Here is a 20863-nt window from a genome sequence, read left to right on the forward strand (position 1 = left end):
TCAGCACTCACCAGCGCCATTTTCTCTCCACAGCACGCTGAGAGGAAGCTCCCCGGACTCTCCCCTGCTTACACACGGGGTAGGGGTGTTTAAAAGAGAGGGGGGGTGGCACATAATTGGCGGTTAACATATTATACAGCACTGCTGGGGAAAAACATTGTGTTGGTCTCCAGGATCATTGCGCTGGGGTGTGTGCTGGCATTCTCTCTCTCTCTCTCTCTCTCTCTCTCTCTCTCTCTCTCTCTCTCTCTCTCTCTCTCTCTCTCTCTCTCTCTCTCTCTCTCTCTCTCTTTCTCTTTCTCTTTCTCTTTCTCTATCAAGGGCCTTGACAGGGATACTGTCTTCAGGAAAGAGGTTCCCTGTGTGTGTGTGTGAAGTGTCGGTACGCGTGTGTCGACATGTTTGACGAGGAAGGCTCGCTTAATGTGGAGGGGGAGTGCTTGAATGTCATGTCGCCGTCTGCAACGCCGACACCGGAATGGGTGGATATGCTGAATGTCTTGAATGCAAATGTTAATCTATTGCATAAAAGGTTAGACAAGGCAGAAGCTAGGGATCGGTCAGGTAGCCAGTCCATGCCTGTCCCTGTGGCGCCAGGCCCTTCGGGGTCTCAGAAGCGCACCATATCCCAGATCGATGACACAGATACTGACTCTAGTGTCTACTATGAAGATGCAAAATTACAGCCGAATGTGGCAAAAGGTATTCTGTACATGATTATTGCCATTAAAGAGGTTTTGCATATTACTGAAGAACCCCCGGTCCCTGACACGAGGGTACACATGTATAAAGGGATAAAGCCTGAAGTCACCTTTCCATCCTCATTTGAATTAAGTGAATTGTGCGAAAAGGCTTGGGAATCTCCGGATAGGAGACCACAAGTTCCCAAAAGGATTCTTATGGCGTATCCTTTTCCACAAACTGATAGGATACGCTGGGAATCTTCGCCTAAAGTTGACAAGGCGCTGACACGCTTGTCTAAAAAGGTGGCACTGCCTTCTCCGGATACGGCTTGACCGCCGACAGGAAATTACCTTGAAGCACATTTACTCATTCCGGTTCTATTGCTAGACCGGCTATGGCGTTGGCCGGGGTTTGTAGTGCGGTTGTGGCATGGGCAGATTCCTTATCTATGGAGATTGACGCCTTAGACAGGGATGCTATTCAAATGACCATAGAGCATATCAGAGATGCTGCCTTGTATATGAGAGATGCTCAGAGAGACATTTGTTTATTAAGCTCCAGAATAAATGCTATGTCTATTTCTGCTAGGCGGCTCTTGTGGACCCGACAGTGGACGGGAGATGCCGATTCAAAGCGGCATATGGAGTCCTTGCCTTTACAAAGGGGAGGAGTTGTTTGGAGACGGCCTCTCGGACCTTGTCTCTACGGCTGGTAAGTCGAATTTCTTACCTTATGTCCCCCCGCAGCATACAAAAAAAGGCACCTCATTATCAAATGCAGTCCTTTCGTTCCAATAAAAACAAAAAGGTACGGGTATCGTCCTTTGTTGCCAGAGGGAAAGGTAGGGGAAAGAAGCTGCACACAGCTAGTTCCCAAGAGCAAAAGTCCTCCCCTGCCTCTGCAAAGTCCACCGCATGATGCTGGGGCTTCCCGGGGGGAGGCAGATCTAGTGGGGGCTTGTATTCGGTTTTTCAGCCACGTCTGGGTTCACTCGCAGGTGGATCCCTGGGCATTAGAGATTGTTTCTCAGGGATACAGGCTGGAATTCGAAGACTTGCCTCCTCGCCGGTTTTTCAAATCGGCTCTGCCGGCTTCCCCGTCAGAGAGGGAGCTAGTGTTGGCAATCCAAAAATTGTATATTCAACAGGTGATTGTCACAGTTCCTCATCTCCAGCAAGGAGAGGGATATTACTCGACCCTGTTTGTGGTTCCGAAACCGGACAGTTCGGTCAGACCCATTTTAAACCTAAAATCTCTGAACCTGTACTTAAAGAGGTTCAAGATGGAATCACTCAGGGCGGTCATCGCCAGCCTGGAGGGGGGGGGGGGATTGGTGTCCCTGGACATAAAGGATGCATACCTTCATGTTCCGATATTCCCCCCTCATCAGGCGTTCCTGAGATTTGCAGTGCAGGACTATCACTACCAATTTCAGACGTTGCCGTTTGGGCTTTCCACGGCCCCGAGGATTTTCACCAAGGTAATGGTGGAAATGATGGTGCTCCTGCGCAGGCAGGGGGTCACAAGTATCCCATATCTCATAAAAGCGAGATCTCGGGAGAGGTTGCTGGACAGTGTGTCTCTGTCCATGAAGACGTTGCAGATACACGGCTGGATTCTCAGTATACCGAAGTCCCAGCTAGTCCCTACAACGCGTCTGACCTTTTTGGGCCTGGTTCTAGACACAGACCAGAAAAAGGTTTTTCTTCCGATTGAAAAGGTTCAGGAGCTCATAGCCATGGTCAGGAACCTCTTAAAACCAAAATAGGTTTCAGTGCATCATTGCACGCGGGTCCTGGGGAAGATAGTGGCTTCATACGAGGCCATCCCTTTCGGCAGGTTCCATGCGAGGACCTTTCAATGGGACCTCTTGGACAAGTGGTCCGGGTCCCATTTACAAATGCATCAAAGGATCACCCTGTCTCCCAGGACCAGGGTATCTCTCCTGTGGTGGCTGAACAGTGATCACCTGCTAGAGGGTCGCAGGTTCGGCATTCAGGACTGGGTCCTGGTGACCACGGACGCAAGGCCTCCAAGGCTGGGGAGCAGTAACACTGGGAAGAAATTTCCAAGGTCTCTGGTCAAACCGAGAGACTTGTCTCCACATCAACGTCCTGGAGTTGAGGGCCATATACAACGCCCTGTGTCAAGCGGAGGAATTGCTTCGGAGAAAACCGGTTCTGATTCAGTCGGACAACGTCACGGCAGTGGCTCATATAAACCGGCAAGGCGGAACATGGAGCAGAGTGGCCATGGCAGAAGCGACCAGGATTCTACGCTGGACGGAAGGCCATGTAAGCGCACTATCAGCAGTGTTCATCCCGGGGGTGGACAACTGGGAGACGGACTTCCTCAGCAGGCACGACCTGCATCCGGGAGAGTGGGGACTTCATCAAGAAGTCTTCGCACAGATCACGGATCGATGGGGACTGCCTCAAATCGACATGATGGCATCCCGTCTCAACAAAAAGCTAAAGCGGTATTGCGCCAGGTCAAGGGACCCTCAGGCGGTAGCGGTAGACGCTCTGGTGACACCTTGGGTGTTCAAATTGGTCTTTGTGTTTCCTCCTCTTCCTCTCATACCCAAAGTGTTGAGAATAATAAGAATGAGCAGGGTCAGAACATCCTCATTGTTCTGGATTGGCCACGGAGGACTTGGTATCCGGAGCTGCAAGAGTTGCTCACAGAAGATCCGTGGCCTCTTCCTCTAAGGCAGGACCTGCTGCGGCAGGGGCCCTGTCTGTTCCAAGACTTACCGCGGCTGCCTTTGACGGCATGGCGGTTGAACACCGGATCCTAGCGGAAAAAGGAATTCCGGAGGAAGTCATTCCTACCCTGATCAAGGCTAGGAAAGACGTGACGTTAAAACATTATCACCGTATATGGCGGAAATATGTTTCTTGGTGTGAGGCCAGAGCTGCTCCTACGGAGGAGTTCCTTTTGGGCCGTCTGCTTCACTTCCTTCAAACAGGAGTGACTTTGAGCCTAAAATTAGGGTCCATAAAGGTCCAAATTTCGGCCTTATCCATTTTCTTTCAAAGAGAATTAGCCTCTCTTCCTGAAGTACAGACTTTTGTGAAGGGGGTGCTGCATATTCAGCCTCCCTTTGTGCCTCCGGTGGTGCCTTGGGATCTTAACGTGGTGTTACGTTTCCTCAGGTCACCTTGGTTTGAACCACTCAAAACTGTGGAGTTGAAATACCTCACGTGGAAAGTGGTCATGTTGTTGGCATTAGCTTCGGATAGACGTGTTTCAGAATTGGCGGCTTTATCACATAAAAGCCCATACTTGGTTTTTCACGTGGATAGGGCAGAGTTGAGGACTCGTCCTCAATTTCTGCCAAAGGTGGTCTCATCTTTTCATATGAACCAACCTATTGTCTTGCCTGTGGCTACACGGGATTTGGAGGATTCAGAGTCCCTGGATGTGGTCAGGGCTTTGAAGATTTATGTGACCAGAACGGCTAGAATCAGGAAGACTGAAGCTCTGTTTGTTCTGTATATGGGCAACAAGGTTGGCGCTCCTGCTTCAAAGCAGACTATTGCTCGCTGGATCTGTAACACGATTCAGCAGGCGCATTCTACGGCAGGATTGCCGTTACCGAAATCGGTTAAGGCCCATTCCACTAGGAAAGTGGGCTCTTCTTGGACGGCTGCCCGAGGGGTCTCTGCATTACAGTTGTGCCGAGCAGCTACTTGGTCGGGGGTCTAACACCTTTGCAAAGTTCTATAAGTTTGATACCCTGGCTGAGGAGGACCTCCTGTTTGCTCGATCGGTGCTGCAGAGTCATCCGTACTCTCCCACCCGTTTGGGAGCTTTGGTATAATCCCCATGGTCCTTACCGAGTCCCAGCATCCTCAAGGACGTTAGAGAAAATAAGATTTTACTTACCGGTAAATCTATTTCTCGTAGTCCGTAGAGGATGCTGGGCGCCCGTCCCAAGTGCGGACTTCTTCTGCAAGACTTGTATATAGTTATTGCTTACATAAGGGTTATGTTATAGTTTTTCGGTGGAACCGTGGCTATGTAGTTGTTCATACTGTTAACTGGGTAGTTTATCACAAGTTATACGGTGTGATTGGTGTGGCTGGTATGGATCTCGCCCTTAGATTTACAAAAATCCTTCCTCGTACTGTCCATCTCCTCTGGGCACAGTTTCCCTAACTGAGGACTGGAGGAGGGGCATAGAGGGAGGAGCCAGTGCACACCCAGAGTCCAAAGCTTTCTTAAAGTGCCCTATCTCCTGCGGAGCCCGTCTATTCCCCATGGTCCTTACGGAGTCCCAGCATCCTCTACGGACTACGAGAAATAGATTTACCGGTAAGTAAAATCTTATTATTCACATCTGTTTATGCTCCATTAGAGCTTACAGTCTAAATATTTTTGGCTTTCTGTGGAGAATGCTGGGCTCTTTTCTCACTTCTGCATTTTGACAACTGCAGATGAAGTTGTTTTGCATTTGTGAGCTCCTCAGGAGATGCATCTTACAGTAAGATGTAATATAAAGCTAGGTGCAGGGTGTTTATTTTTTTTATTTTTTTTTCTTGGATCGTGACGATGAGCTGATTATTCGGCTAGACTGCAGGGGTGGGCAATAAGCAGCCTTCAGCTGTTTTAGAGCTACAAATCCCATCAAACCCTGTAACCGTTTTTAGCATGGTCCATATTAAAAACTATTGAAGGGCATACTGGGATGTGTAGTTGTACAGCAGTTGGAGGGCCGCTTATTGCCCACATCTAGGTTAGAGGAAGGTCCTGATAACTGTGCTACATACTTTTATTTATGATTACATTACATCAGCCAAGGGGGGGGGGGAATTCTGGTTTACCCAAACGCTACCCAAATTTTACACCTGGGCATATGGTCAGATTGAGAATGCATAAACTGGTCGATATTGGGAGATTGAGATATTTGATGTTGACTGATGTTTTGTCAAAACACCAAAACATTCGTACATGCTATACAATGAATCAGGCCGGTCACCTGATTATAAGCAGATCGGCCAAATAATTGTATACTGGGGCCCTCTGTTCTAAAGTTGTTTGGATTCAGTCAGCAAACAGCTGAAAAATGGACAGTCTAATACAGGTGGTAGTTTAACCTTTAATGTCTTATCTGTTTGAGCCTTCCAGGCATCAACAATTCAACCAATAGGGTGCCTAGATTTTCAGTACCTGTAGACAAATTCAACGTTTGTTCATTATATCCTTTTTTTTTCTTCTTCATAAAGTTAGTTGGGTTTGTGCAATTGTTTGAACTGTCAGTGGCAATCCTTAGCTCCAGGGCTTGATGCATGGCTAAGCTTTAGGTTGGGTACACACTAGAGAAGATTCAGAGGAAATACTTTGCGCCTGTTATAGGCCCTACACACTGGGCGATATTACTGAAAGATATGAACAATCTCGTTCATTAATGAACGAGATACCATTCATATCTTTCAGTGTGGAGGCACCAGCGATGAACGATGGGTGTTCCTGCACTCGTTCATCGTTGGTACACCGTCGCTTGTGCATGCAGGCCAATATGGAAATCTCGTCCATATTTGCCTGCACTGCTATGGAGCCGGGGTGGGGAGTGAAGAAACTTCACTCCCCCCGCCGCCGGGTTGCCCGTCGGCCGTATCCGCCATTGGGCAGCTCGGCGGCGGATCGCATAGTGTAGGGCCCTTTAGAGAGAAGGGGATGGAAGTGCCCTGTGCACACAGGAAGCCTTCACTGAGATGCAACCTACTAGATCTGCACACTAAATTACACAATTTATGGCAAATGCAGTTGTGTTTTTCAATACCTGATGATAACAGAAAATAAGAATTTACTTACCGATAATTCTATTTCTCGGAGTCCGTAGTGGATGCTGGGGTTCCTGAAAGGACCATGGGGAACAGCGGCTCCGCAGGAGACAGGGCACAAAAAAGTAAAGCTTTTACCAGATCAGGTGGTGTGCACTGGCTCCTCCCCCTATGACCCTCCTCCAGACTCCAGTTAGGTACTGTGCCCGGACGAGCGTACACAATAAGGGAGGCAATTTGAATCCCGGGTAAGACTCATACCAGCCACACCAATCACACCGTACAACTTGTGATCTAAACCCAGTTAACAGTATGATAACAGAAAGAGCCTCTTAAAGATGGCTCCTTAACAATATAACCCGAATTTGTTAACAATAACTATGTACAGTATTGCAGATAATCCGCACTTGGGATGGGCGCCCAGCATCCACTACGGACTCCGAGAAATAGAATTATCGGTAAGTAAATTCTTATTTTCTCTATCGTCCTAAGTGGATGCTGGGGTTCCTGAAAGGACCATGGGGATTATACCAAAGCTCCCAAACGGGCGGGAGAGTGCGGATGACTCTGCAGCACCGAATGAGAGAATTCCAAGTCCTCTTTTGCCAGGGTATCAAATTTGTAGAATTTTACAAACGTGTTTTCCCCCGACCACGTAGCTGCTCGGCAGAATTGTAATGCCGAGACCCCTCGGGCAGCCGCCCAAGATGAGCCCACCTTCCTTGTGGAATGGGCCTTAACAGATTTAGGCTGTGGCAGGCCTGCCACAGAATGAGCAAGTTGAATTGTGTTACAAATCCAACGAGCAATCGTCTGCTTAGAAGCAGGGGCACCCAACTTGTTGGGTGCATATAGTATCAACAGCGAGTCAGATTTTCTGACTTCAGCCGTCCTTGAAATGTATATTTTTAAGGCTCTGACAACGTCCAACAACTTGGAGTCCTCCAAGTCGCCAGTGGCCGCAGGCACCACAATAGGTTGGTTCAGGTGAAACGCTGATACCACCTTAGGGAGAAAATGCGGACGAGTCCTCAGTTCTGCCCTATCCGAATGGAAGATTAGATAAGGGCTTTTATAAGATAAAGCCGCCAATTCAGATACTCTCCTGGCGGAAGCCAGGGCCAGTAACATAGTCACTTTCCATGTGAGATATTTAAAATCCACCTTTTTCAATGGTTCAAACCAATGGGATTTGAGGAAATCTAAAACTACATTTAGATCCCACGGTGCCACCGGAGGCACCACAGGAGGCTGTATATGCAGTACTCCTTTAACAAAAGTCTGTACCTCAGGAACTGAGGCCAATTCTTTTTGGAAGAATATTGACAGGGCCGAAATTTGAACCTTAATAGATCTCAATTTGAGACCCATAGACAATCCTGATTGTAGGAAATGTAGGAAACGACCCAGTTGAAATTCCTCCGTCGGAACACTCCGATCCTCGCACCACGCGACATATTTTCGCCAAATGCGGTGATAATGTTTCGCGGTGACTTCCTTCCTTGCCTTAATCAAGGTAGGAATGACTTCTTCTGGAATGCCTTTCCCTTTTAGGATCTGGCGTTCAACCGCCATGCCGTCAAACGCAGCCGCGGTAAGTCTTGAAAGAGACAGGGACCCTGTTGTAGCAGGTCCCTTCTCAGAAGTAGAGGGCACGGGTCGTCCGTGACCAACTCTTGAAGTTCCGGGTACCAAGTCCTTCTTGGCCAATCCGGAGCCACTAGTATTGTTCTTACTCCTCCTCACCGTATAATCTTCAATACCTTTGGTATGAGAGGCAGAGGAGGAAACACATATACTGATTTGTACACCCAAGGTGTTACCAGTGCGTCCACAGCTATTGCCTGTGGATCTCTTGACCTGGCGCAATACTTGTCCAGTTTCTTGTTGAGGCGAGACGCCATCATGTCTACCATTGGTCTTTCCCAACAGTTTATTAGCATGTGGAAGACTTCTGGATGAAGACCCCCCTCTCCCGGGTGAATATCGTGTCTGCTGAGGAAGTCTGCTTCCCAGTTGTCCACGCCCGGGAAGAACACTGCTGACAGTGCTATTACGGGATTCTCCGCCCAGCGAAGAATCTTGGCAGCTTCTGCCATTGCACTCCTGCTTCTTGTGCCGCCCTGTCTGTTTACATGGGCGACCGCCGTGATGTTGTCCGACTGAATCAACACCGGTTTTCCTTGCAGGAGTGGTTCCGCCTGGCTTAGAGCATTTTAGATTGCTCTTAGTACCAGAATGTTTATGTGAATAGACTTTTCCAGGTTCGTCCATACCCCCTGGAAGTTTCTTCCTTGTGTGACTGCTCCCCAACCTCTCAGGCTGGCGTCCGTGGTCACCAGGATCAAATCCTGTATGCCGAATCTGCGGCCCTCCAATAGATGAGCCTTTTGCAACCACCACAGAAGATATACCCTTGTCCTTGGCGACAGGGTTATTCGCAGGTGCATCTGAGGATGCGACCCTGACCATTTGTCCAACAGATCCCTTTGGAAAATTCTTGCATGGAATCTGCCGAATGGAATTGCTTCGTAAAAAGCCACCATTTTTCCCAGGACTCTTGTGCATTGATGTACAGACACCTTTCCTGGTTTTAGGAGGTTCCTGACAGGTCGGATAACTCCTTGGCTTTTTCCTCGGGAAGAAAAACCTTTTTCTGAACCGTGTCCAGAATCATCCCTAGGAACAGCAGACGTATCGTCGGAAAACAGCTGCGATTCCTGGAATATTTAGAATCCAGTCGTGCCGTCGAAGAACTACTTTAGATAGTGCTCTTCCGACCTCCAACTGTTCTCTGGAACTTGCCCTTTTTAGGTCGTGCAAGTAAGGGATAATTTAGATGCCTTTTTTCTTTGAAGAAACATCTTTTCGGCCATTACCTTGGTAAAAAGGCCCGGGGTGCCGTGGATAATTCAAACGGCATCGTCTGAAACTGATATTGACAGTTCTGTACCACGAACCAGAGGTACCCTTGATGAGAAGGACAAATTTTGGACATGGAGGTAATCCTTGATGTCCAGGGACACCATATAGTCCCCTTTTTTCCGGTTCGCTATCACTGCTCTGAGTGACTTTATCTCGATTTGAACCTTTTATGTAAGTGTTCAAAACATTTTAGATTTAGACTATGTGTCACCAAGCCGTCTGGCTTCAGTACCACAATATAGTGTGGAAAAATAATACCCTTTTCCTTGTCGTAGGAGGGGTACTTTGATTATCACCTGCTGGATATACAGCTTGTGAATTGTTTCCAATGCTGCCTCCCTGTCGGAGGGAGCCGTTGGTAAAGCAGACTTCAGGAACCTGCGAGGAGAAGATGTCTCGACTCTCCAATCTTTACCCCTGGGATAATACTCGTACGATCTAGGGGTCAACTTGCGAGTGATCCCACTGCGCCCTGAGACTCTTGAGACTACCCCCCCACCTTGAGTCCGCTTGCACGGCCCCAGCGTCATGCTGAGGACTTGGCAGACGCGGTGGAGGGCTTCTTTTCCTGGGAAAGGGCTGCCTGCTGCAGTCTACTTCCCTTACCTCTGTCTGGGCAGATATGACTGGCCTTTTGCCTGCATGCCCTCATGGGAAAGGAAAGATTGAGGCTGAAAAGACGGTGTCTTTTTTAGCTGAGATGTAACTTGGGGTAAAAAAGGTTGGATTTCCCAGCTGTTGCTGTGGTCCCCAGGTCCGATGGACCGACCCCCAAATAACTCCTTCCCTTTATACAGCAATACTTCCATCTGCCGTATGGGATCTGTATCACCTGACCACTGTCGTGTCCCTGACATCTTCTGGGAGATATGGACAACGCACTTATCTTGATGCCAGAGAGCAAATATCCCTCTGTGCATCTCACATACATATATATAGAATGCATCCTATTAAATGCTCTACATGAATAAAATATTTTCAGTCAGGGAATCCGACCAAGCCAACCCAGCACTGCATCTCCAGGCTGATGGCGATCGCTGGTCGCAGTATAACCACCGTATGTGTGTATATACTTTTTAGGATATTTTTCCAGCTTCCTATCAGCTGGCTCCTTGAGGGCGGCCGTATCTGGAGACGGTAACGCCACTTGATAAGCGTGTGAGCGCCTTATCACCCTAAGGGGTGTTTCCCAACGTACCCTAATTTCTGGCGGGAAAGGGTATAACGCCAATATTTGCTATCGGGGTAACCCTACGCATCATCACACACTTCATTTTATTTTATCTGATTCAGGAAAAACTACAGGTAGTTTTTTCACTCCCACATAATACCCTTTCTTGTGGTACTTGTAGTATCAGAAACACGTAACACCTCCTTCATTGCCCTTAACGTGTGGCCCTAATGAGAAATACGTTTGTTTATTCACCGTCGACACTGTATTCAGTGTCCGTGTCTGTGTCTGTGTCGACCGACTGAGGTAAATGGGCGTTTTTAAAACCCCTGACGGTGTTTCTGAGACGCCTGGACCGGTCCTAATAGATTGTCGGCCGTCTCATGTCGTCAACCGACCTTGCAGCGTGTTGACATTCTCACGTAATTCTCTAAATAAGCCATCCATTCCGGTGTCGACTCCCTAGAGAGTGACATCACCATTACAGGCAATTTCTCCGCCTCCTCACCAACATCGTCCTCATACATGTCGACACACACGTACCGACACACAGCACACACACCGGGAATGCTCTGACAGAGGACAGGACCCACTAGCCCTTTGGGGAGACAGAGGGAGAGTCTGCCAGCACACACCAAAAACGCTATAATTATATAGGGACAACCTTATATAAGTGTTTCTCCCTTATAGCATCTTTTATATATATATACAATATCGCCAAAATCAGTGCCCCCCCTCTCTGTTTTAACCCTGTTTCTGTAGTGCAGTGCAGGGGAGAGCCTGGGAGCCTTCTCTCCAGCTTTTCTGTGAGAGAAAATGGCGCTGTGTGCTGAGGAGATAGGCCCCGCCCCTTTTTCGGCGGGCTCGTCTCCCGCTATTTTTGAAGTTAGGCAGGGGTTAAATATCTCCATATAGCCTCTGTGGGCTATATGTGAGGTATTTTTTGCCTCTAATAAGGTTTTTATTTGCCTCTCAGAGCGCCCCCCCCAGCGCTCTGCACCCTCAGTGACTGTTGTGTGAAGTGTGCTGAGAGGAAAATGGCGCACAGCTGCAGTGCTGTGCGCTACCTTTATGAAGACTCAGGAGTCTTCAGCCGCCGATTTTGGACCTCTTCTCTCTTCAGCGTCTGCAAGGGGGCCGGCGGCGCGGCTCCGGTGACCATCCAGGCTGTACCTGTGATCGTCCCTCTGGAGCTAGTGTCCAGTAGCCAAGCAGCAAATCCACTCTGCACGCAGGTGAGTTCACTACTTCTCCCCTAAGTCCCTCGTTGCAGTGATCCTGTTGCCAGCAGGACTCACTGTAAAGTAAAAAACCTAAGCTAAACTTTCTCTAAGCAGCTCTTTAGGAGAGCCACCTAGATTGCACCCTTCTCGTTCGGGCACAAAATCTAACTGGAGTCTGGAGGAGGGTCATAGGGGGAGGAGCCAGTGCACACCACCTGATCTGGTAAAAGCTTTACTTTTTTGTGCCCTGTCTCCTGCGGAGCCGCTGTTCCCCATGGTCCTTTCAGGAACCCCAGCATCCACTTAGGACGATAGAGAAATATAAATTACATTACTGAACTAGTTTCAGGCTAGAGCAGTCTAAATAGTTTCTCAAACATATGACTATAGCTAAGCCTTCTGTCCATGTTTAGCACTACAACTAAGTTTGCCCGTGATGAACACTGTCGATTTATGTGTTAATCATTCAGTTACTGCCAAATGCTAATAACTGTGGCCACAAAGTTTGTGATGAATACAATATTGTAGTTTTGTTGAATGTCAGCCAGCCGTGCGATATTGCACAGTAGTAGGCAATACAACCCTCACATCCTGCTACTGTCAGAAGAACATCTCCTGACCTACAGCTTTTACACCCGTATCACCCTGTATTGTGTCCACTGCCTGTCCTGGTTATAACTGGGGAAGAAATGTAGCAATGTCTCAGTGCATAAAGAACCAGCATTAATCCCTGGATGTCGGAGGTGCCAGGCTGTGTTCTGAACACAGTGGTTACCTGTACAGGAAATTACTATATAACATTGTGTGCCATCCAGTTACAAGAGTGGGCAGTGTCGGAGTATGGAGCTGAGCCTTTGCTGCTGCAGGAGAATTAAAAGTTCTACCATTACCCATCCTTAGCCCAGTGTCTCTTATTAATCCACTCTGGTACATTACCTTCTTATGAACTACAACTCCGGTCATGGCCCCTCGCAGCCTCTCAATACTTTCCAGTTTTTGCAGTACATAGAGATGTATATTAAAATCCTTGGAGAGATAAAATGGATCGATATAAAGAAACAGCCAATCGGCTACTTACTACCATGTTACAGGCTGTGCCTGAAAGCATTCTGGGAGCTTGTTGATTAGCATATTATCTACAACCACGTTTTCTCTCTCCTAGGGGACTATTTATTAAGCCATGGAGAGGCATGAAGTGGAGAGAGAGCAAGTTCCTGCCAACCAGCTCCTGTCATTTTTCAAACATTACCTGTCACATGGCAGTTTGAATCTGATTGGCTGGTACTCTGTCCACTTTATTTCTCTTCAAGGCTAAGTCCATAGACCCCATAATCACCTACTGTCTCCGCTACCTCTGCTCCCTGATATCACCAATCTGAAATCCAACAAGCTTGTCATTGCGTAACTCCAGTGATTGTGAAAAACTAACAGACTCTCCCCATTAATGGCAAAACGATCAACCTCAAACAATCGACTGAGAAAGCAATGTTTTTCTGGCTTCGGATTGGCAGGATCACACACAATGCATGGTTATCCACTGTAACTGCATTGATCTAGGTCCCTTTCAGTTTATCCAGAAGCATTATGACAGGACTAACATTTCCATGAAGAAAGATGTGGTTGGGCACTCTGGAGAAGAACACATTAATTGCTGGGGTGCCCTTTTAGCAGCATGCAAGTATCCAAACAGAGAGGTTTAGGTTTTATTAAAAATGTGGAACACTTTTAACCTTCTCTGCTGTTTGTGTGTGGGTGCGCGCCTTTTCAGAGGTATTGGTGCTTTTTTTTTTTTTTTTTTTTTTCTTTCTGCACGCTATATATAAAACGGTCTTTTCTATGCTTTAAGGGGTGATTACAGTGGGAAACATTACAACAAGGAGCTTGTCAGTGGCTGAAGTTGTCACATTTGGGCTGATTTCGATTGTTTTTGGCGTCTAAAAATCCCATCTAAATGGGACTTTTTAGACGCCCAAACAATTGTCACAATTCAGTTGTATTTGGACAAGGTATGTATGGGTGCCCAAACAAACCGGGTTTAGCCGTTTAAAACAGCTAAACCGGTCTAAACTCCCAAATATTTTTCTCGTGCCTCAGGAGTCTGCGGAAAAAAAGTGAGCTCCACAACTGCTAGGCAGCCGAATGACAGAACAATAGAATTGTTGAGTCGGGCGCCCTCTAGTGGTGGCTATACAAAAAAAATGTAATTGGCCCCAGTGTCTTTGTTTTTGTGGAGCATATTAATGCAATGTGTTTTTCACTTTCAGAACACCCAGGTGACTGAAGCTTGGAACAAGATTTCTCCATCTTTTAACTGTGTACCAATTGAAGGCAAGTACAACTCCAAATGGATTTAAGGAACAGACTTGGGGAAAAGGCTTTGTTTTGTCCATTGTCAAATCTAGGCATGATATAATACAACTTGTATTGATTTCCTGCTTCTACATTCCAGGGCTACCATATTGAAAATTATTTTCCATTGTAAAATAAAATGGTAGTTTTATCAATACAAATTCTATATATGTAAAATGTTTCATGATGTCTGGTATTATTCTTGGTATTTTACAAGCAGATGGTTTTGGGGTGTGTTTTTTTTTTTTTTTTTTTTACCAATCAATTCAAGCGACTTTTTATCAAAAGGGATTCTCCTGCAGTATACTTTTAGATTATAGTCTGTGGTACCTTGGAGGGTGGCCAGCGTAGCCCTGGTAATCACTAAACCCTATTTGGTGTATTTGGTCATTACATCTCTGGGGCCCATTTTATTGGTTTGGGCTTCTAATTTTCCATGTCTAAACAGGACTCTTTAGGCACCCAAACAAATATCACAATTCAATTGTTTGTGTGTCGTGTTCTATGCATGTCCAACCCAAACAGACAGGGTTTAGCCACGTAAAACGGCTAAACCCATTTAAAGTCCTGCTTGAGTTGGACGCCCAAAGTGCTGACTTAGCGCACAGTACCTCCATGCCTGCAGCTACTGGCCGTGTAACCGGAGCAACAGTTGCTCCGTCTTTTTATGGTAGCTGTGGGGTAACACCAAGTGAATCGGACCCTCTCAATCAAAGGTCTACCCCCACCCCGAATTGGCAAGCTGCCCTGTGGCTATAAGGCATCTGTCGTTTCAAAAAGAGCTACGTCACCCACCACTGACTACTGGAGTGCTGGGCGGGTAGGTAAGAGCTGATGGGGAAAGGAGTAACTCTGGTGCTCCAGTCCTTCCACATTGTTTAGTCCACTCCAGCACTGAGGTCATGGGTTCGATTCCCACCATGGCCCTAACTGTGTGGGTTTGTATGTTCTCCCTGTGCTTGCGTGGGTTTCCTCCCACACTCCAAAAATATACTGGTAGGCTAACTGGCTCCTGACAGAAACTTAACCCTAGTATGTGTGTGTGTGTGTGTACATGGGCAGACCAAATGGGCCAAGTGGTTCTTTTTACTAAAAGTATACATTGTTTAATGTCGAATTTCTATCAATTTATGTACAAAATTTACTTTCATTTGTTACTAAATATTTTTTTTATTTGCTTGTTTTCAATGTACAATGAATGTAAAGCAGTACATCTCTCTCATCAGGGATGCTTTCTCATCAGTTAAAGCAGCATGTCATCGATGGAGAGAAGACCATCATTCAAAACCCAACTGACCAGCAAAAGTATGTTTGTTCGTCTTCCAGCCTTATTTATACAATATTTGATAAAATAAACATTTCTCATACGTCCTAGAGGATGCTGGGGTCACATCAAGAACCATGGGGTATAGACGGGATCTGCAGGAGATATGGGCACTTTAGGGCTTTGAATGGGTGTGTACTGGCTCCTCCCTCTATGCCCCTCCTCCAGACTCCAGTTTAGAATCTGTGCCCAGGCAGACTGGATGCACACTGAGGAGTTCTACAGTGTTTCTTTGAAAAGACTTTGTTAGGTTTTTTATTTTCAGGGAGACCTGCTGGCAACAATCTCCCTGCATCGTGGGACTTAGGGGAGAGAAGTCAGACCTACTTCTAATGAGTTTAAAGGCTCTGCTTCTTGGCTACAGGACACCATTAGCTCCTGAGGGTTTGGAACACTAGGTACGCCTAGGAGTTCACTCCCAGAGCCCGCTGTCACCCCCCTTGCAGACCCAGAAGTCAGAAGACAGGTGAGTAGAAGAAGAAAAGAAGACTTCAATGACGGCTTCTGATGTACCGCACAGTGATCGTGCTGCGCGCTATGCTCCCCCACACACAGTGGCACTACAGGGCGCAGGGGGGGCACCCTGTGCAGCATAAAAAGCCTTATTAAGGCTGGCAATGTGGATAATAAGTGCCTAGGCACTAAATTCTAACCCCCGCCAGTGTCATTATTGTAAAAAATAGTGGGGCTGAAGCGCGCCATTAAGGGGGCGGAGCTTAGCTCACACAGCCAGCGCCATTTTCTCTTGTAAAAACGCTGGTCTTCCCTCACACTGCTGAAAGTATCAGGGTGCTAAATTGGGGGGTGGGGCGCGCAGTAAAGGTGGTGAAATATATGTTTAATATAAACTGTTGCAGGTTTGGGGCATAGTGTTCAAAGCCGCTATTAAGCGCTGGGTTATGAGCTGGCAAACTCTTTCTGTGTGTCTCTGACAGAATTTACTGTGAGTCTGTCCCCTACATGTCGGTGGGTGTTTAGTACACGTGTGTCAGCATGTCGGTGGTGGAGTGCTACCCGCAAACGGCTGTGGGAGGGACCCTGTCGGCACCGCCGACTCCTTATAGTACTTGGTACAAGTGTGTCAACAGGTCGGGGGATGAATGTTTTTCCTAAGAGAAAAGTATATTAGGGACACAGACGTGTGTGCGCGGCCCTGTCTGCACCACCGATATCTGACTGGGTAAAAGAATTGAATGTGATGCATATCAGAAAAGGCTATGTGTGTGTGTGTATATATCTATCTATCATACATACACACACACACACACACACACACACACACACACACACACACACACACACACACACACACACACACACACATATATATGTATGTGTGTATATATATATATATATAGTGTGTGTATATAGATAGATATGTATATTTATCTGTGTGTGGATAAAGATATAGATATATATTTAGATATAGATAGATATAGATTATATATAGATATAGATATATTGATAGAGATATAGATATATATATATATATATATAGATTTATGCAATATATATAGATATATATTGCATAAATCGTGTCACAAGTCGTAAAAGTGACTGTGGAGGATATTTCCCTCAGACCCCTTGGGGTCGCAAAAATTTTATTTTGCCCAGTTACTACTCCCTAATACCGACACAGATGCGGCTTCCTATGTCGACAATGTTTCCTGAGGAGATCATCACCCCCCCAAAAAAAAAGGAGCGTTTAGTGCATGATTAGTGTATGAGGAGGACGTAACGTCACTGAGGACCCTGCTGCTCCGAACAGGGGGGTTTATGTGTGTGTATGTATATATGTGTGTGTGTGTATATATATATATATATATATATATATATATATATATATATATATATATATATATATATAATATGTGTGTGTTGTACAGATAAATTTATAATACAGCTGAAGTAACATTCCTCATTTTCACACTGGGGGGAAAACTTCCAAGGAAGATGGTCAAGTTAGAAAACCTTGTCACCACATAAACGGTCTAGAGTTAAGGACCGTTTACAACGGTTTTCTACAAACGCAAAGCAGATTGGTAATGGCAGAAACCACAAGGATTTTACGCTGGGCGGAAAAACTTACAAGCGCTCTGTCGGCGATGTCGTTCCAAGAGTGGACAACTGGGAAGCAGACTTCCTCAGCAGACACTATCTCCATCCAGGAGAGGGGAAACCTCCTCCAAGTAATCTTCTGAGAAGTGGCATGTCGGTGGGATTTCCTCAAGTAGGAATGATGGCATCTCGTCTCAAGACCCTCAAACAGGAACAGTGAATGCACTGGTGACACTGTGGGTGTTTTCAGTCGGTATATGTATTCCATACGTTTTCTCTCGTTCCAAAAGTTCTGGGATCATAAAAAGGAAATTCGAGCTAGCTTTATGGTCTCAGGCTGGCCAAGAAGAGCTTGGTATCCAGATCTCAGGAATTACTCATAGGAGATCCCTGGCTTTTTCCTTTGCGCGAGGACCTGTTGTGGCAGGGGCCGTGCGTGTATTAGGACTTACCGCGGCTACATTTGACGACATGGCGGTTGAACGCCAAATCCTAGTCCGTAAGGGTATTCCCACGGTATTTGTTCTCCACGCTTATTTGGGCTGGAAAAAGGGGTAACTTCTAAACATTACTACCGTAGTTCGGGAAAATAAATTTCTTGGTGTGAATCCAAGAAGACTCCTACGGCAGACTTGTCAGCTAGGACGTTTTCTCCATTTCCTACAAGCCGGTGTGGATGCGGGCCTAACCTTGGGCTCAATTATAATCTGCCTTATCTGGTTTCTTTCAGAATAAATTGGACTCCCTTCCAGAAGTTCAGACTGTCGTGAAGGGCGTGTTGCACATCCAACCTCCATTGTGCCCCAGTGGCACCATGGGATCTTAACGTGGTGTTGCAGTTCCTTCACTCATATTGATTTGAACCTTTACAGAAGGTGGAGTTAACATTCATCACTTGGGAAGTGGTCGTCAGGTTGGCCTTGGCATACGCAAGGCAAGTTTTTGAGTTAGCGGCCTGGTCTCACAAGAGACCTTATTTGATCTTCCATGAAGATAGAGCAGAGTTTTGAAACTCGTCAACTATTTCTACCGAAGGTGGTTTCTTCTTTCCAAATGTACCGACCTATTGTGGTGCCTGTGACTACCGACGCCTTTGCTGAGCCGAAGTCTCTGCATGTGGTCAGAGTTTTGAAAATGTATGTCGCCAGGACAGCTCCGTTTAGGAACACAGGCTCTGTTGTCCTGTTTGCTCCCAGCAAGATTGGGTGTCCTGCTTCCAAGCAGACCGTTGCGCGCTGGATCTGTGGTACGATTCAGCATGCTCATCTCACGGCAGGATTGCCGTTACCGAAATAGGTGAAGGCCCATTCTACTAGAAAGGTGGGCTCGTCCGGGGAGTTTAGGCATTGCAACTTTGCCGAGTAGCTATTTAGCAAACAATTTGGCTAAGTTTTACAGGTTTATTACCTTGGCCGAGGTTGACCTCGCATTTGGTCATTCGGTACTGCAGAGTCGTCTGCACTCTCCCGCCCATTCTAGAGCTTTTGTATAACACCATGGTTCTTGATGTGACACCAGCATCCTCTAGGACGTATGAGAATATAGGCTTTTAATACCTACCTGTAAATCCTTTTCTCTTAGTCCATAGAGGATGCTGGGCGCCCGTCCCAGTGCGTACTGTATCTGCAGTAATTCTTTGTGGTTACACACATGTTGTTACGTTTCTTGTCAGCCTGGTGCTGCAATTGTTCATGTTGTTGGCTTGTATTCTGTTGAATGCCACGTTCAGCGGCATGCTTGAGGTGTGAGCTGGTAAGATGCTCACCGTGGTTTAACAATAAATCCTTTCCTCAATGTCCGTCTCCCTGGGCACAGTTCCTATAACTGGAGTCTGGAGGAGGGGCATAGAGGGAGGAGCCAGTTCACACCCATTCAAAGTCTTAAAGTGCCCATGTCTCCTTCGGATCCCGTCAATACCCCATGGTTCTTGATGTGACCCCAGCATCCTCTACGGACTAAGAGAAAAGGTTTTACCGGTAGGTATAAAAATCCTATTTCTCTATCGTCCTAGTGGATGCTGGGGTTCCTGAAAGGACCATGGGGAATAGCGGCTCCGCAGGAGACAGGGCACAAAAAGTAAAGCTTTTCCAGATCAGGTGGTGTGCACTGGCTCCTCCCCCTATGACCCTCCTCCAGACTCCAGTTAGATTTTTGTGCCCGGCCGAGAAGGGTGCAATCTAGGTGGCTCTCCTAAAGAGCTGCTTAGAAAAAGTTTAGCTTAGGTTTTTTATTTTACAGTGAGTCCTGCTGGCAACAGGATCACTGCAACGAGGGACTGAGGGGAGAAGAAGTGAACTCACCTGCGTGCAGGATGGATTGGCTTCTTGGCTACTGGACATCAGCTCCAGAGGGACGATCACAGGTACAGCCTGGATGGTCACCGGAGCCGCGCCGCCGGCCCCCTTGCAGATGCTGAAGTAAGAAGAGGTCCAGAATCGGCGGCTGAAGACTCCTGCAGTCTTCTAAAGGTAGCGCACAGCACTGCAGCTGTGCGCCATTTTCCTCTCAGCACACTTCACACGCAGTCACTGAGGGTGCAGGGCGCTGGGGGGGGGCGCCCTGGGAGGCAAATGTAACCTATATAAAGGCTAAAAATACCTCACATATAGCCCCCAGAGGCTATATGGAGATATTTAACCCCTGCCTGGATTCACTAAATAGCGGGAGACGAGCCCGCCAAAAAAGGGGCGGGGCCTATCTCCTCAGCACACGGCGCCATTTCCTCTCACAGCTCCGCTGGTCAGGACGGCTCCCAGGTCTCTCCCCTGCACTGCACTACAGAAACAGGGTAAAACAGAGAGGGGGGGCAAATTTATGGCGATATTTTGATATATATATAAAGCAGCTATAAGGGAGCACTTATTATAAGGCTATCCCTGTTATATATAGCGCTTTTGGTGTGTGCTGGCAAACTCTCCCTCTGTCTCCCCAAAGGGCTAGTGGGTCCTGTCTTCGTTAGGAGCATTCCCTGTGTGTCTGCTGTGTGTCGGTACGTGTGTGTCGACATGTATGAGGACGATATTGGTGTGGAGGCGGAGCAATTGCCAAGTATGAGGATGTCACCCCCTAGGGAGTCGACACCAGAATGGATGCCTTTATTTATGGAACTACGGGATAGTGTCAACACGCTAAAGCAGTCGTTTGACGACATGAGACGGCCGGACAATCAATTAGTGCCTGTCCAGGCGACTCAAACACCGTCAGGGGCTGTGAAACGCCCTTTGCCTCAGTCGGTCGACACAGACCCAGACACAGGCACTGACTCCAGTGGTGACGGTGACGAATCAACCGTATTTTCAAGTAGGGCCACACGTTATATGATTTTGGCAATGAAGGAGGC

General features: G+C 47.1%; 1 protein-coding gene across 1 annotated transcript in view; it reads left to right on the forward strand.

The window, feature by feature from the left end:
- PA2G4 (proliferation-associated 2G4) overlaps positions 1 to 20863 on the forward strand; it is a 153892-nt gene that overhangs the window by 64970 nt on the left and 68059 nt on the right. The window contains exons 6-7 of the mRNA XM_063952627.1: positions 14057 to 14120; positions 15368 to 15446. Of these exons, the coding sequence (XP_063808697.1) occupies positions 14057 to 14120; positions 15368 to 15446 (143 nt within the window). The remainder of the gene's footprint in view (positions 1 to 14056; positions 14121 to 15367; positions 15447 to 20863) is intronic.

This window comes from Pseudophryne corroboree, chromosome 2 (genome assembly GCF_028390025.1).
Source record: "Pseudophryne corroboree isolate aPseCor3 chromosome 2, aPseCor3.hap2, whole genome shotgun sequence".
In the NCBI taxonomy this organism is placed as follows: domain Eukaryota; kingdom Metazoa; phylum Chordata; class Amphibia; order Anura; family Myobatrachidae; genus Pseudophryne; species Pseudophryne corroboree.